Genomic DNA, 14905 nt, shown 5'->3' on the forward strand with positions numbered 1-14905 from the left:
CAGCCACGACGCCTCCTCTCCACGCGCTCATCTTTAATTGCACCGAGCTTCAGCCAAGCGTATTAAGTGTTGAAAGTGCTGCTTCAGGTGTAATAGCAATATGCACAAAGTGCAGCCATGGCCCAGCAGCAAACCCCAGGAGCCGAGAGCAGAGCGCAGATTCATTCTAAATGGTGTCACTGGAGTGTTGGCCCTCTTAAAATCGGATTGACTCAGGAAAACGGCTACCTTCTCCTTTCCCAAAGGATGTTTACAGATTGAAAAGATTATTTTTTTCCTTGAGTAATATGCAATATGTAACATGTAACATCAGTATGTCCTTGTATACTGCTGTGAGAGACAACAGTTACATTCCCACCACAAAAATCCCCCACAGCATAGGCTAAAAAAAGACATGTTACCTAGTAGGAGGTAAACAAGAGTAGGCCAGGCACCTAATTAATTCCTTAAAGGATATACTGGAAGACCCTGATGAGCACTAATCTTGTGTGACCTCACAGCTTGCTAATCTCTCTGACTCTCTTCTTCCTTTTCTGTTGCAGCGGTTATTGCTGGCGGTGTGATTGGCTTCCTCTTTGCCATCTTCCTCATCCTTCTCCTGGTTTACCGCATGAGGAAGAAGGATGAAGGCAGCTATGACCTGGGGGAACGCAAGCCCTCTGGTGCAGCCTATCAGAAGGCCCCCACGAAGGAGTTTTATGCGTAAACCACACCCCCTTCAAAGAATGCCAATAGCAAGATGAAAAATTATCGCTAAACAAGAGATAGACACTCATTGACAATGATGAACTTGTTCAAATAAGTTAAAATGATAAAAAATATATTGAGGAATATCACATCAAGAAAAGCTTTTGCATAGGGTAATGTAATGAAGACCTCTTCTCTCATTTGTCTCCTTTTTTTGATTGTATTTTTTTAATTAATCGCCCAGCAGGGCTGCTTTATAATAGGTCCCATTGTATTTAAACACGTGTATTATTTGAAGAGGCGGAAAGAAAAAAAAAAAGTTTATAAAAGTAAGGAAATCAATGGCATATTTCAAAGAAGCTGTTTTTAGTCACTGACTACTTTTAATTGTAGCAGTATGTATTTGTAAAGAAAAAAAATTTAAAGTGGAAATAATTGAATATAATTGTTCTGTATCTATCCTTTTTTTTCTTTTTCATTTTGTCATAGCATGTCTGAAGTTGATCTTAAAGGTGTATTTCATTAATTTATCTGTTTTCAGATGTTAAAAAATTGCCTTTCTGTAGTTTTCATGAAGCTGTACTGTCTTCATATTAACTCAGATAACAGTTAATGTAAATGTTATTTCTCTCTTCGGGTTATGTTTTTTGTCTCTTGCTTTCATATAAAATTAGAAAAAGGTGAGCATTTCACTATTGATTTTTTTGTTCTGTTTTATCTTAAAGTAGTTGTAGATAACTTTGAAACGCAGCATACACGTTCAAAGGAAACCGGTATTAAAGGCGAGAAGGTGGAAATATTCAGAGGCAGAGGGCCGTTCTCTGCTCTTGGGTACGACTCGTGGATTCATTTTTGACTCGACAAGATTTTGCTTTTGCGCGGTACGTTTTGTTGCTTCTCTGGGTCACGTTCTCATTCACTTGTGGGGTTTTGGAATGTTTCGGGCGCAGAGCAGCCGTCCTCAAGGTTCTCGCGCTTGGCGGAGACTTACCTGCTCCTCCTCTGCCTGTTGAAGCTCATTGGACCGTGGCCAGCCAATCAGCTGTACCATACCTCTTTTTCTTCCTCCTCAAAGAGCTGCCAGTGCAAACAAGGCTTTTATGCCCTCCTTGTCGGTAGTTTGCGGTTTCTGCAAACAAGCAGATGGGAATCTGTTCTCTCAGTGGTAGAAGCTGGACAGATGTTCCTCTGAGCGCTGGCTGCCTGTTGGTGAGGTATTTGTGTCTCAGAAACCTCAGAGAGGGCGCAGTTGCTTTAGTTCAGCAGCTCTTAGTGTCATGTCTTGGTGCGTAACATCCACCAGCAAAGGCAAATGCTGAGCCATTTTTGCTTGGGATACCTCTTGGTTTTAGCCACAAAGGCAAGATTTTGGCAACGTAATCTTCATTGGAGGAACCAGTTACTATCTGGAGTGTCTGAGGGAACCCCTCCCCCCAAATCCCAAATCCCAAGAGATGTTGTATCACAAGTACGAAAACCTGTGGATACAACATCCCTCTTTCACTGGACAAAATGGGGAAGGCAGGACAAGGAGTTACCTCAAAATGCTATTTAAACCAGTGTAATGCGAAACCAGTAGGTGTCACATGACCGTCTCTGGCCGTTGGGCCCCTGTGTGACTCCCCTCCCCGACCCCAATGTCTTCTCAGATGGTACCGAAGGAAGGAAGGTATGGAAAAGCATTAGCAAACCCAAAGACTTACAGTATTCTCACAGTTGCTGCATATTCCTATGGCCACGTTTCAAATTTGTTTTTATTTTGTTCTTTTATGTCCATTTTAAGTCTTTTGTTTTTAATAGAGACCTGACCATTGAGTCCAACTGCTTAATAGTGTATGAAAAAAAATATATATAAATATATATTCACAAATGTTTTAAGCCTTTGAAGTGCCTACCATTGGGAAGTGTGCTTGTTCCTGTCTGGGTCGGAAGAGCTACATACAACAGCACGACGAAGTAGCTGGTATTCTATAAGCACAGGCGACTGTAATGGAAATGTTTTTTTAGTCTTACAAAAGCAGACAGTATTGTATCTATAATTTGAAACACACTACTGAATAAACATTGTGGCCTAATATTTACATGGATTTCGTGGCGTTCTTGCTGTGTGCGTTTTCATTTTCATTTCTTCAGTGTCATTTTAATTCTTTTCCTCTCATACCCTCTCTGGAAGCAGGGAGGAGCACCACACTTAATGTATTAATGCACATAATCATACTGTGGGTGGTGGCACGTCTAATTGTATCAAGGGAAATTAATGCATGTTGAAAAGGGTGGATGTACTCCTAAGGGTTAAAGTCGTCTAACTGAACACTTGAGATGACTATCCAGTGGTATTTCAAACACAGATGGTGCTTACTGGAAGTCAGCCCATCATTTCTCTCTCTCAGCTGAACTTGCGATCGTATTTTGACTTGATGCTTCTCATATTTACATAGTGCAAGTCAGCCAGACACACGCTATTTTGTGTGTCAGAGCTCTGGGTGATCTTTTGTTCCTTGGCAGTAAGGCTTTTTGGGGGTTTAAGGTAGCTCACACTTTTGCTTCTGTCCAGCTCACTGCTCGCAGACATGGTAAAGAACACTTTGGAATTTAATTGAAGTTTAAATTTAGTGCCACTTGTTGTATTTCTTGCTGCTGTTTGCTCATTGTTTTCTTCATACATTCATCAGATGGTCAATGTACTTGCATTTACAGTACATTTACATTTATTCATTTGGCAGATGCTTTAGCCAAAGCAACTTACAAGTGAAGCAGAGTACAACACAAGGAAAAGCCATACATGGAGTCACAATAATAGATGTGCTGCATAACCAAGTTTCAGACAAGTTAGCCAGACAAGTGTACTTACACAAATGCATCAGAAATACCTAGTTAACTAACCAAAGATACATGTACTGTGTATGTAAATAATACAGATCAATTTGGGAATAAATAGACAAATGGTAAAATTTATCAGGTAAAATTAAGCAACATCACACTATGCACCTGAAGTTTGTGTAGCAGGCCTTGGATTGCAGAATCTGCGTATATTTTAGTAACACATGGCTTGTATTTGTAAGTAATATCTAAAAGCCAATTGCAAGCTATGAGCTCTGTGTTGTGCTTGTTTTTCCATATAGTATAGCATCACCTACCCTGGCTCTTCCAGATGGCTCTTCAGAAGAGAAAATGAATATATTAATATTTTTATGGTGGTGATGAATTGGAATATCACAGGAAGCATGTTTGGCACCGCAATGAGGGGTGTGTCTTAACGAAGCCCTGAATACTCTCTGGTTTCGATTTGAAATCAGTGCTGCAGTGCCTAATGTAAACACCATTTTAAATGTGTACGTTACAGTGTGGAAGTGTTTATCGTGGTAATGAACCCCGGAGGAATGTGTGGGTTCAGCGGTAGATGCATCCCGTCTCCTTCTGGGGCAATGCTTTTGTTGTTTGAAAGAAAACAATCGAAATACATTCTCTGGCATCCTGCTAGCCAAAATAAAGTCTGTGCTCTTTATCTGTATTAGGGCAATGGCACCGTTAGTTTGAGCTGTTTAGTGAAAGATTTCAGCCATGCATGGGTGATGCGAATCGCATGCGTCAGATGGCACTGCTCTTTGTCATGGGTCCGGGAAGCTGCGGCTACAGTCGAACCACAATCAATACTGGAAAATTTTTTACGTGCAAGTAGGCATTTTGATCAGAATATAAAAGGTACATGTACAATGTACTCTACCAAGATAACAGCGCCTGTGTAAAAGTTTGTATTTCTGTCTGCATGATCTGCTCTTTCAGGTAGAGGCCCTGGGCCTTGGTCAGCAGGATGAAATTAAATTATTGGTGGAATAACTTGGTGACCGGCGTGTGAAAAACAAGCCTGATGGCTTTGAAAGGCTCCGTCATGCTGAGATTCATTCAGCAGCCAGTGTAGCCAAATTACACTGAGTGTCACAGACAATGATGCAAAGGCAGGGTCATTTCAAACTTTGTACCAACTTTTATGGAAGATCCAGGGGAAACATAGGTTTGGATTAAACTGTCTGATACCTTCCTACTGTTCTTGGTAGAGTCATGCAAGAAATGGTGAACTTTAGATACCTTATTGGTTACTGTGAGCACATCAGAAAGATTACCCCTTTACTATGCAGTCTGAGTAAAGTAAATTTAACCAGCATGGGCAGCACAGTGGCTTAGTGGTTAGCACTGTTGCCTCACAGCAAGAAGGTCCTGGGTTTGAATCCTGGCTGCCCCAGGCCCTTTCTGTATGGAGTTTGCATGTTCTCCCTGTGTTTGTGTGGGTTTCTGCTGGGTGCTCCAGCTTCCTCCCACCATCAAAAAGACATGCATGTTAGGGTTAATACTGCTGTCAGTGCCCTTGACCAAGGCATTGATAAAAGAACTGGAGTTGGTCCCTGGGCGCTGCACTGCAGTTGCCCACTGCTTTGGACGGGTCAAATGCAAAAGATGAATTTCCCCACAGGGATCAATAAAGTGTACCATTTTACTATGTCAAATCTGTAAACCTGATTGTACTAATTAAAATCTGTTCATGGTGATACCGTTATATCGTTTAGCTTTGAAACCAGAAATCAAATGTTATCCCAGTTCATCTAGTTCATAAATCGATTAATAAAATCTATTCATTGATTTAAATATTTCAGATAAAATATACTCATGCACTGATACTACTACAAATTTCACTTAATGATTTTGAAGCCAAAATAAGTCACTGTATCATTTTTAGGAACTAATCATTTTTGTAGATCATGTACATAGTAAATGATTTTATATATAATTTTGCTATTTGAATTTCTGGCAAATGTTGATTTGTTTGATTACTTATTATTACTACTTATTACTAATTATGAATTAGTATGTAGAATGAATATTGGAGAAAAGTCTGCTAAGGTTGTTGCAGCAGGGGTAGAAGGCATAACCTCAAAGTGAGGGATCACCTAGAGGAAGACTGACTCCTTTGGTAATGATAAAGCTTTGATCAGTGACATGTAATGAATGTGGTAACACAGTGAAACTATAGGGTGCACACCAAATACATCTTACTTTCGTGAGTTGGACATTTTTCCCCTTTGTTCATAAGAGCATGATCAAAATACATAAAACATCAAATGGAACAGCAAAAAATTTGATCACCCCCCCCCCACCCCCCAACAAAAAAAGTTTGACTAATTCTCTTTGAAAAAAAAAATCAATCTCTGACTCGAGTCTCATTTATTTCCTCTCTGTTATCTTCAAAGACTAAAAAGACAAAAGTGAGAGACCCACTCAGGATCAATATGATATTTTCACCAGTTTGAACATGAACCACGTGATTGGCTCTGCAGAGGGAGGCGACGGGTGTTTCTGGGACAGTAGTGGGCAGGGTGTTTATCTGTCTGCAGCACAGAGCGCCTGCATGCAGAGCCACGTTTCGCAGCCATTGAAGGCTTCTTTCTTAGGTGAAATGGGCCTGTGCAGATAGCTGAGAGACTGGGCTGCCCACAGCAGGCGCTATGGTTGTGATGGATGAATGCATCCTACATTCCCAACCAGCAGCTTAGCATAGTGGAAAGTACGTGGAAAAGTTGCGGGTTTGATTCCCTGGGTAGGCACTGCTGTTATACCATTGGCAAACGTACTTAACCCACAGTGCCTCAATAAATACCCAGCTGCGTAAATGGATAACATGTAAAAATGCTGAGCTGTGTAAGCTGCTCTGGATCTGCTTAGTAAAACATAATTTGATGTAAATGTAATAACCCTCTCAATGGTGGTAAGTGCTTTGGGGGGGGGGCTGAATGGGGCTTCTTCCTCTCAGACAGAACTAATTGAATGGAGTGGCCAACCATTGCTGCTAGTTAGTGCCAAATCATGCAGAAATATCTCAGGAATGGCTTCCAGAGTACACACTGTCAGGCCTCATCATGCTGAAAAGAGGCTGACCCACACTGAGGTCTGCATATATGGTAATGCATTTGCAATCAGGTCTGCACACTAACTTACTGTGTTTAATGCAATAGCAAGTCTGCATGTGTGCTAACTTACTGCATCTGATGTGATAGAAATCAGGTCTGCACAAGTGCTAACTTGCCAGTCTTAATGCAATATAATCAGGTCTGTAATGAAGAGTACTGTCACCTTCATTCAACTTTTGCAAACATGCCTGGTTACTGTGGTTAGCTGTCAAAATTGTGCAAAATATTTACGTTTTTTTTTTCTTTTCATTTATATTTAATGAGATCCATTAAAAGGTGCTATATAAATGTGACCTATTCTTTACTATTATTACTGTCTTTGTTTATTATCTGTGAAGAGGCAACTGTATGATGTTTTAAAATGCATATGTATTTGACAATAGTGTTCCATTTTCTAAAAATAATTGTAGCATCTACAAAAAGGCTGTGTGGTATATCAGCAAGGTGTATATTTGCTAAAATTCCAGCAGACTGCTTTATCTGCGTGTACACAATACATGTGCGTGTTGACTTTCAATCCATTGTCAAAATCAGTCCATCATAATGAATGTGCTGTGTGGTGTTTGATTTCTGATGTTATCATGCATGTCACTGCAAGCAACCTAAACCAAGATTTTTCTTTTAGAGGACATTGTAATAGAGGACAATATGTGATTTGACTCCCTTAGCAAAATAAAAACTAATTGATTCCAGTTTCAGAAGTAAGAACAGTAGAACTTAGATACAGTATACAACTCTAGTAGGCAAAGTTTTATGCAAGCTATACTGTACTGTAATATGCAAAAAAAAAAAAAAAAAAAAAATCCTGACATGACAGCAAAATTTCTGTACTTGGTATTAGTTTTGTGGCTTTGATTTTCATAGTTCAGAGCAGCATTTCACTAGAACTGAGACTGAACTGTTTTTAGCACTGTATGTCTCTTCATGGGCATGGTGGAATGTCCACTTTGTTTGCCTTCACCTAAGTGTGTGCCTTTTGATTGCTGCTTGTTTTCCCCATGACACAAATGTTCTGTTACAAAATGAGTATGCTTTCATGTTACACAGAATTTCTTCAAATTCTAAAAAGCATGAGTGAAAAAAAACAAGCTGAGTGGCTCAGACAGTTAAGGTCCTTACTCAGAGCAGGCTGAGTCCTACAGCTCAGATGTGGGAATGATTCTTGCCTAAGATTATCAGACGATGAATGGGAACCTATAGTGGTGAAATGTAACTGCCTTGGTTCTTCTGAGGTACCCTCTAGTGGCTTGTGAGATGCCTGCAGGTCACTCGGATGATTTGAACAGAGACAGGACTATCCTATAACTGTCGTTTGTACTGATATAGTGCATTATGGGGCTTGTAGTTTCACACTGGCTGCATGTATTAGGGATACATTCCTCACACTCCAATGTTCCTGAGCAAGTATGACATCGCAAAGAGGTTAGTGCAGTAAAAATCCTGAACAAGATCTTTTTCTGAATGTTTGAATGTGGAGTAACCCACAGTTTTCAGTAATTTGACTTCCAAAATGATCTTATTACCATTAAAAATTTTTCAAGACTGGTGTTATTTCAGATCAGATTATGTGCGATTTTGAGAAATGAATTAATGAAATTGAGTTGCATACATGTTATAGCATTGGTTCAATTTTTTTCTTTAAGTAAAACAATAAAATAAATAGATATACCCACTGTCCCAGTGCATAATTCATCATGCAGCCAAAACTCCATATTATTGCATATTGTTTTTATTAAATGATAAGCATCATCTGTATTTCCTTTTGACAAACGCTTTGGAGAGACTGTATCAACAGCCCCGGGTCCAAAGATACCGCTGCGTAAACACATTGGGCGGTTCTTGGACACCCGTGATGTTCACGCCCCTCCAAGGCATTTGGCTCAGTCCTTCCCATGACCCTTCTCCACTGGCTGGCCTGAGGCCGCTTCTTTCCTGGGCTTCTTTATCTCATTGGCTGAAGTCCTCCCCTACACAGTGCAGCACGGTAACATCATCTTTATGCCAGAAATAGAGCGGCTAACCCAAAATGAGAGGTCTGCAACACACCCATTGGAGATTACAAAAGCATGGTCGTCCATCTGTCATTATCGTATGTTTATTTTGGTTAGGCTGAGCAGTGGAACGCTATGGTCCTAATGCAAGAAATGACAGTCTGTGACTAGGAATCGGCCTCTCTGTCGAAACAGAAAAAATTATGAAAGGCAAACGCAGCAATCTTGGTGGCCAAACAAAGGCAAACTTGGTGGCGGAGCATCCAAATGCATAGAGTAAATGACAAGCATCATTAAGCAGACTGCTGTTGGTTGAGGTAGAGGCCAGCGTTACTGTAGGACCCTCCTTCTCTGACTGAAGGGAGTAGAGCTGTGGAAGTTCTCAGGCCAGTGTAAGGGAGGGTGTTGACAGGTTGTTATGGCAGCATAGGAGGTGTTGAATGCTAGAATAGTATCCTGATGATTAGGGTGCTGATGTCCTGTTTTTGTTTTCTGGGAAAGAAATGACTGAAATCCTCAGGATTTAAAGTCCCCGCTCCTGTCTTCCCTGGTCCCACCTCCTATGGCTGATTGGCAGAGGACCATGTGACTTCCCCCATTCCCTCTCTCTCTGGAGGGCCCAACCCTGTTCCTGGAAGGCCACAATACAGCAGAATTTGTGCCTATTTTTTATTTTTATTTTTATTGCATCACTTTGCAGATTCACTGCACTAATCTCTAAATCATCTGTACGGCCCATTGTAACTTCTGAGCCTAGTAGATTGAATGATCCACGCAGTAAAAAGATCAAATTTGTAGTACAGCGTTGTTAAAAGACAGCAGCATTAAAAAAATACCTTTATTTTCCATCTGAATAATTAGGTAGTTAGATTAATGTAGTAATCGCCTGAGTCATTTGAAGGTGGCCGGAAAACATGGGTGATGGTGATGCTCTGGGACCATGATTCCAAACCCTTACTCCACCCAAAGGAATTCTAGGTGATCTTGGTACTTTGAGATAGAAATTGATTTTACACCCTCACACAGACAAGAAGCTCAATTTATAAAAATGACAAGTAACCTGACTGACTTTTTAATAATTTCAGTTCTTCACTCTTCATGATAATAGATGGGATTTTGCCTCCTTGGATCATCTTAATAGAGTTGTAAATAATTTTTCTTGAGTGCAACCCACAGCACTGACATTGACATAACTTGCCATTTGAAAGATTACAAAACTAAACTATAGCAAGGTTCATGTTAATACAGAAAACTCAATGGTTTATTTTGAGCCTCTCTGTATATTAAGCTGTCTCTGTAATTAAGAGTCTTGGGTGAAGGTCGTTCATCATCATTATTTTCTAATTATGTCAGATACCCTGCAGAGAATGATATGCATTTGAATTGAAAACTGGAGGGATTTGCAATCATTCCGACAGTATAAATGAAAAACTCGCAGATAGGAAAGCTTTGCATATTAAACAATATGTAAGATTAAAATGCATGAGTGAAGTCTTGATTGGTGGTTTGGACTAACCTGAAATCTGTTTTCTATCAGAAACTACCAGTCCACGTGAAGGAACAAAAAAAGTGTCAACATTCTGTCCACAACAATAAACACACTGACTTCGCAGGTATCAGGTATAAAAAATTGAATGGGGTTTGGATTTGGAAAACAGAATGGCACACTGAAACATTTTGCACTGGAAGCATAAATTATTCACACATCCTATGCAGTTGGTGTTGTCGGGGGGTCATTGTTGAATAAGTCTGGTGTATTGTTTGGTTGCTTATGTTGTGTTATAGCCATATTTCTGATATTTCTGTTCAAACCTCAAAACCTATGTATCTCTGAGCACAGAAAACAATGGTAGTTCGAGCGAGCCCTTCACCTTGTGACTAGTGATGACATTCACTCAAGACTTCTCTGGATGTTGTTTTTATTTTTATAATGCAGGCAATGAGTACCAATTGCAACGGTTTCTATTAGCTTTAATGCATTTGGGACAGTAATTTGAAATAAAATGGAAAAAAAGTCATGGTTTGTTGACTTTCATTTTTTTCATTTGACAAGTCACAAAAAGACTTTATGAACTCACTTAAATGTATGCAAATGGCAAAATTAATTAAGCTTAGGAGATATACTTACTTAGGGTAATATTTTAGAATGCAGTACTATTACTAGCCAGTAGTAGTAGTAGCAATGATAATAATAATAATAATAATAATAATAATAATAATAATAATTCTTATTATTACAGCTGGGTCCTAACTCAGTGAGTGGAGGAAACTATATCTATGCCTGTCCCAAGGATTCATTCTAATAGTTTGTCCTAAAAGAACTTATTAGATGATGTGTTCTCAGAAACATTTACTGCATGGATACTCAGCATTAATTATGCATGTATGGCACAGTTTTAAGGATGAAAATTAATATGAATAATGTGGGATAAAAGGAATGGGTGCAAAGGGTAACATTGTAACATTTTTTTACCCAATAAGAGCTGAGAAAATGGATCCCTTGCCACTAATTCAGCAGGATCACAGGAATCACAGGAATCTCAAGGTGGACCTTTGAGCTACACAGCAACAGGATTGGTCATTATTCAGCTGGTCCTTCAAATTTCCCAAGGCAGGTAACTTGGATACCTCAAGGACATTGATGATTGTCTTCTTTTTATAAAGACCTTTAAATGAAATTCAAGGAGCAATTGCATTGTCTTTGTGTGACAGATCATCTTTCAATTTTCTGACATTCAGAGCTGCATTTTAGGGCACGCAGATTCTTAGAAATTACAGCCTTTGATGGGGTTCTTTTATGAAGTCTGATAAGAAAAAAAGCCTCATGCTCAACCCATGGTCAAGGTCCCTGTTTCCCTTTCAATTTTATCTCATTTGGGCATTTTCTAAAGCTGTTCTGTTTCAGAGGTAGACTTACACCAAACTGCATAGAGTGTTCCTAAACACAGATCTGCACAAACTCCCTTTGCATTTCTTAGAGCGATTAGCTACTTTTTTTGTTCTTAATCAGTGGCAAACCTCAAGTGTCCACTCAGGTCTTAGCTGTGAAGACAAAGATGAGAAGCCATCTGTAGCTGAGGCCTGATCTACACCCTAAACTCTTTGCTACTGACCAGAATCCCAATGATAATCAGTTATATTCAGGAGTGGCTTGAATTGGAATAGAGTAACTTGCTCATCCTTTCACTCTGGCTTCAATATAGGAGCAATCCAAAAGTAGCTTGTCATCATCCAACCAGAACTCTGACATTAATTAAAAGGCCTTTTGTTTAAAATGCCAATCCCAATACACACCATTGCACCTCTAATAGTAATAATACAATTAAAATAATAATACATTTCATGAGGATCTGACATTGACTGAACAAATTGGCTCCATTTCCTCAGGGATTTGAGAGGATATTTCATCGCTCTGCACCCAGGCACTCATGAGTTACTAGGATAGTGTCAGGAGGATGCACCTGTCCTCTGACAGCATTTGACTCCTGTCACTGGGACCATGGGACTTAGGGACTGGGGCTCCGCAAAACAGTAGCAGTAGGCATGTATGTAAAAATACCATGTCTCTCAACCAAAATGTATTACACAAGAAGAAGTGCTACATGTTCAAAATAACTGATGGCCATTGCTGGTAGCTGTAAACCTGCTCTCAATACAACTATTGTATAGTGGGATGACTCTGGGTTTCTAGTACTTCTTAGACTGCTCTGAACCTTTGAAGCCCTGCACTGTTTCCACATCTTCATCCTTTATGCTCAAAGATGTCAGCCTCTTGTTTCTTCTTTTTAAACACAGGAAATCGGGTGTCAAATCAAAACCAGGAATCAAAGCTCAACTGTTTTCTTCTATCCTTCCTTTCCTTGCTGTCTCTGCAGTAAAAGCAGATGGGCACATTACGGAAGGAGGACACATAACCCACAGAAAACCTTGTTCACCAGGTAAGAGCATTGTTGCTGGGCAGTGTTTTCCTTCCTGTCTCTTCTCTGTCTCCCACTGGTGCTTTTTTCTACCTGCTGTTGCTTGGTCGCGTGCAGTAAGAAGATGAAGTCAGGGGGAGGGGGGAGCTCCAGGCCAGGTTTTTACCAATGCTCCTTGAAGTGTGCTGTAATTGTGCAGTGCACATGTTTTCTCTAAAGCACTGTGTCACGTTGAAACGCCAATATGGGCCATGTCTTAACTCACTAACTGTGTTGGTCCTGTCACGTCAGCGGGGGGGATTTTGAAACACAGGCGGCAGCTTGCAGTCAGGAAACAACCCCTTGGGGTTTGAGGGGAAGTGCTCTTCCGCTGTGGTCGTGTTGCCTTGGGAGACAGGTCTATTGTAGCAGCACTCTGTTATCTCACCTAAGTGGGACCTAGGGCCATCTGAATGGTTATCATCAACCCCTATCCCCATATGGATGTGTATAATGTAAGACAACACATGAAATAGCTTTATTTTTCAATAAAAATAAAGTGTATATATACATATATACAAAAAAAGTGTATATACATACTTTACAATGACTTTCTTCTTCCTTTCTCTGTGCCTGCTCGTCAGATCGCCATGTGATGTACAATTGAAAGTTGGCTGGGTCAGGTTGCTTAAATTTAACACTTGGCTGCACTCTGTGGAAGGGAGACAGCTCACGGCCTGTGCCAGGAGTTTGGTGTGATTCTAACATTCCAGCATCCAGCTCTGTTTGTAAAGGGCCCATTGAGAGATTAATGGTCTGAATTAAACATTTGACTGGTGTTTTCCTATTCAGCTCCACCTTCCTCTCATTCTCTGCACCAATGTTCGGAGATGATGCTATCCTGGCTGTGATTCAGAACTTAAAAGCCTTAACCTCCTCATCACCTTCATATTATTATGCAATGTTACCTATTAATGTAACTTTATATACTACATAATGCATGTCTGGCATATGTTACTTTAGGTAAAAACTGGCTTTGATTCCACCTAAGCATGTTGTTTATTTTGTCACAGCGAGTAACACAGTTGAGCATTTTTTTTTATTTTGTATTTTTATTAATAATTAATAAGTAACACTTACTGAACAGCATTTTTTCAAAGTTATGGACAAACCTCAAAGCTTGAGGATTTAAAATCCTCCACAGTCAGTTGACTGCATTCTGACAACAGTGTCTTCCACTCAAGGAAAAACAAGCCTGATCGATACTTCACTTTTGAAGGGAGTTGCGTGCTAACTGGCGCTCTGCGTTGTGGCCTTTTGCTTGAATTTCCCTTTGTCCCTACAAACCCTACCCCACCAAGAGACACCACTGTGCATGAGAATATGACCCTGAACACAAATGACTTTGCTGTCAGCTCAACCCACCAAAGTATCTGAGTTTATAAACACCCGTCATTCTCTAGCTCAGAGTCACTGAGATCAGAGTCACTGTGTCTGAAGGTAAGGAGAGTTAGGAAAGGGTTACATTTATTGCATTCTCATGTGGGTAAAGAACTGGGCATATAACCAGAAGGCCACACGGTTATATCCCATAAGGAATAGGTGTACCCTTTGAACAAAGTGCTCATATTTGCTTCAGTAAATATCCACCTGTGTAAATTGATGTTATGTAAAATGTCAGCCATGCAGTTCAACCATAACAAAGGTATCTGCATCAGACAAACGAAACTTAAATGAGGCCTATATTTGGTCCACAAATAAAACAGAAGTCTGCAAACATAATCCCCAAATCTTTCCTTGGGAAAAGATTTACCTCATTTGATTCACACCACCATTTAGGGATGGTTTACGGTTTATCACAGCACCCATAGGACACATAGAACCCCATGATTTTCCAGCAAAACTCCATCCTTGATATACTGAGCAAATGAAAATTATTTTAGATTTTTGTAAACACGAATATAGTAACAGACTTCTACCACTTTGACTTTCCTTTATATAACCTGGATGACCTGGATTTCCATTCCACGTCATGCTTTGAGAGTCAGAATAGCATAGCTTTAGGAAAACGCATCAGTGGAGGGTAATTTGAGGGGTATAGGGTCAGTAATGACTGGAGATAAGTGTGGCATCTCTGAGAGGAGGGCAAAGTGTGTGAAAAAGTGGCTACAAAGCTTTCTCTGACTGGAGGAAGCTAAGCTGCTCGTAATGACTTTCCTTCCTTCAGCTGCTGTTATCCTTGAGCGACTTGCCAAAGCGATTTCTGAATTTAGCATCCCATAGAGCTGCCTTATGCTTAGTGAAAATTCTGATAGTTTTCTAGTGAATGATTTATCGAGCGATATTTTTAGGTCCAATTATTTCCCATGGG

The 14905-nt window shown here is 40.0% G+C and overlaps 1 protein-coding gene across 1 annotated transcript in view; it reads left to right on the forward strand.

Annotated features, from left to right (window-relative positions):
* Positions 1–2770, forward strand: part of sdc2 (syndecan 2) — a 47107-nt gene extending 44337 nt beyond the window's left edge. Inside the window, exon 5 of the mRNA XM_036515764.1 lies at positions 543–2770. Coding sequence (XP_036371657.1) covers positions 543–706 — 164 coding nt within the window. The 3' untranslated portion in view covers positions 707–2770. The remainder of the gene's footprint in view (positions 1–542) is intronic.
* The last annotated feature ends 12135 nt before the right edge of the window (positions 2771–14905 follow it).

Source organism: Megalops cyprinoides, chromosome 21, assembly GCF_013368585.1.
Source record: "Megalops cyprinoides isolate fMegCyp1 chromosome 21, fMegCyp1.pri, whole genome shotgun sequence".
NCBI lineage: Eukaryota > Metazoa > Chordata > Actinopteri > Elopiformes > Megalopidae > Megalops > Megalops cyprinoides.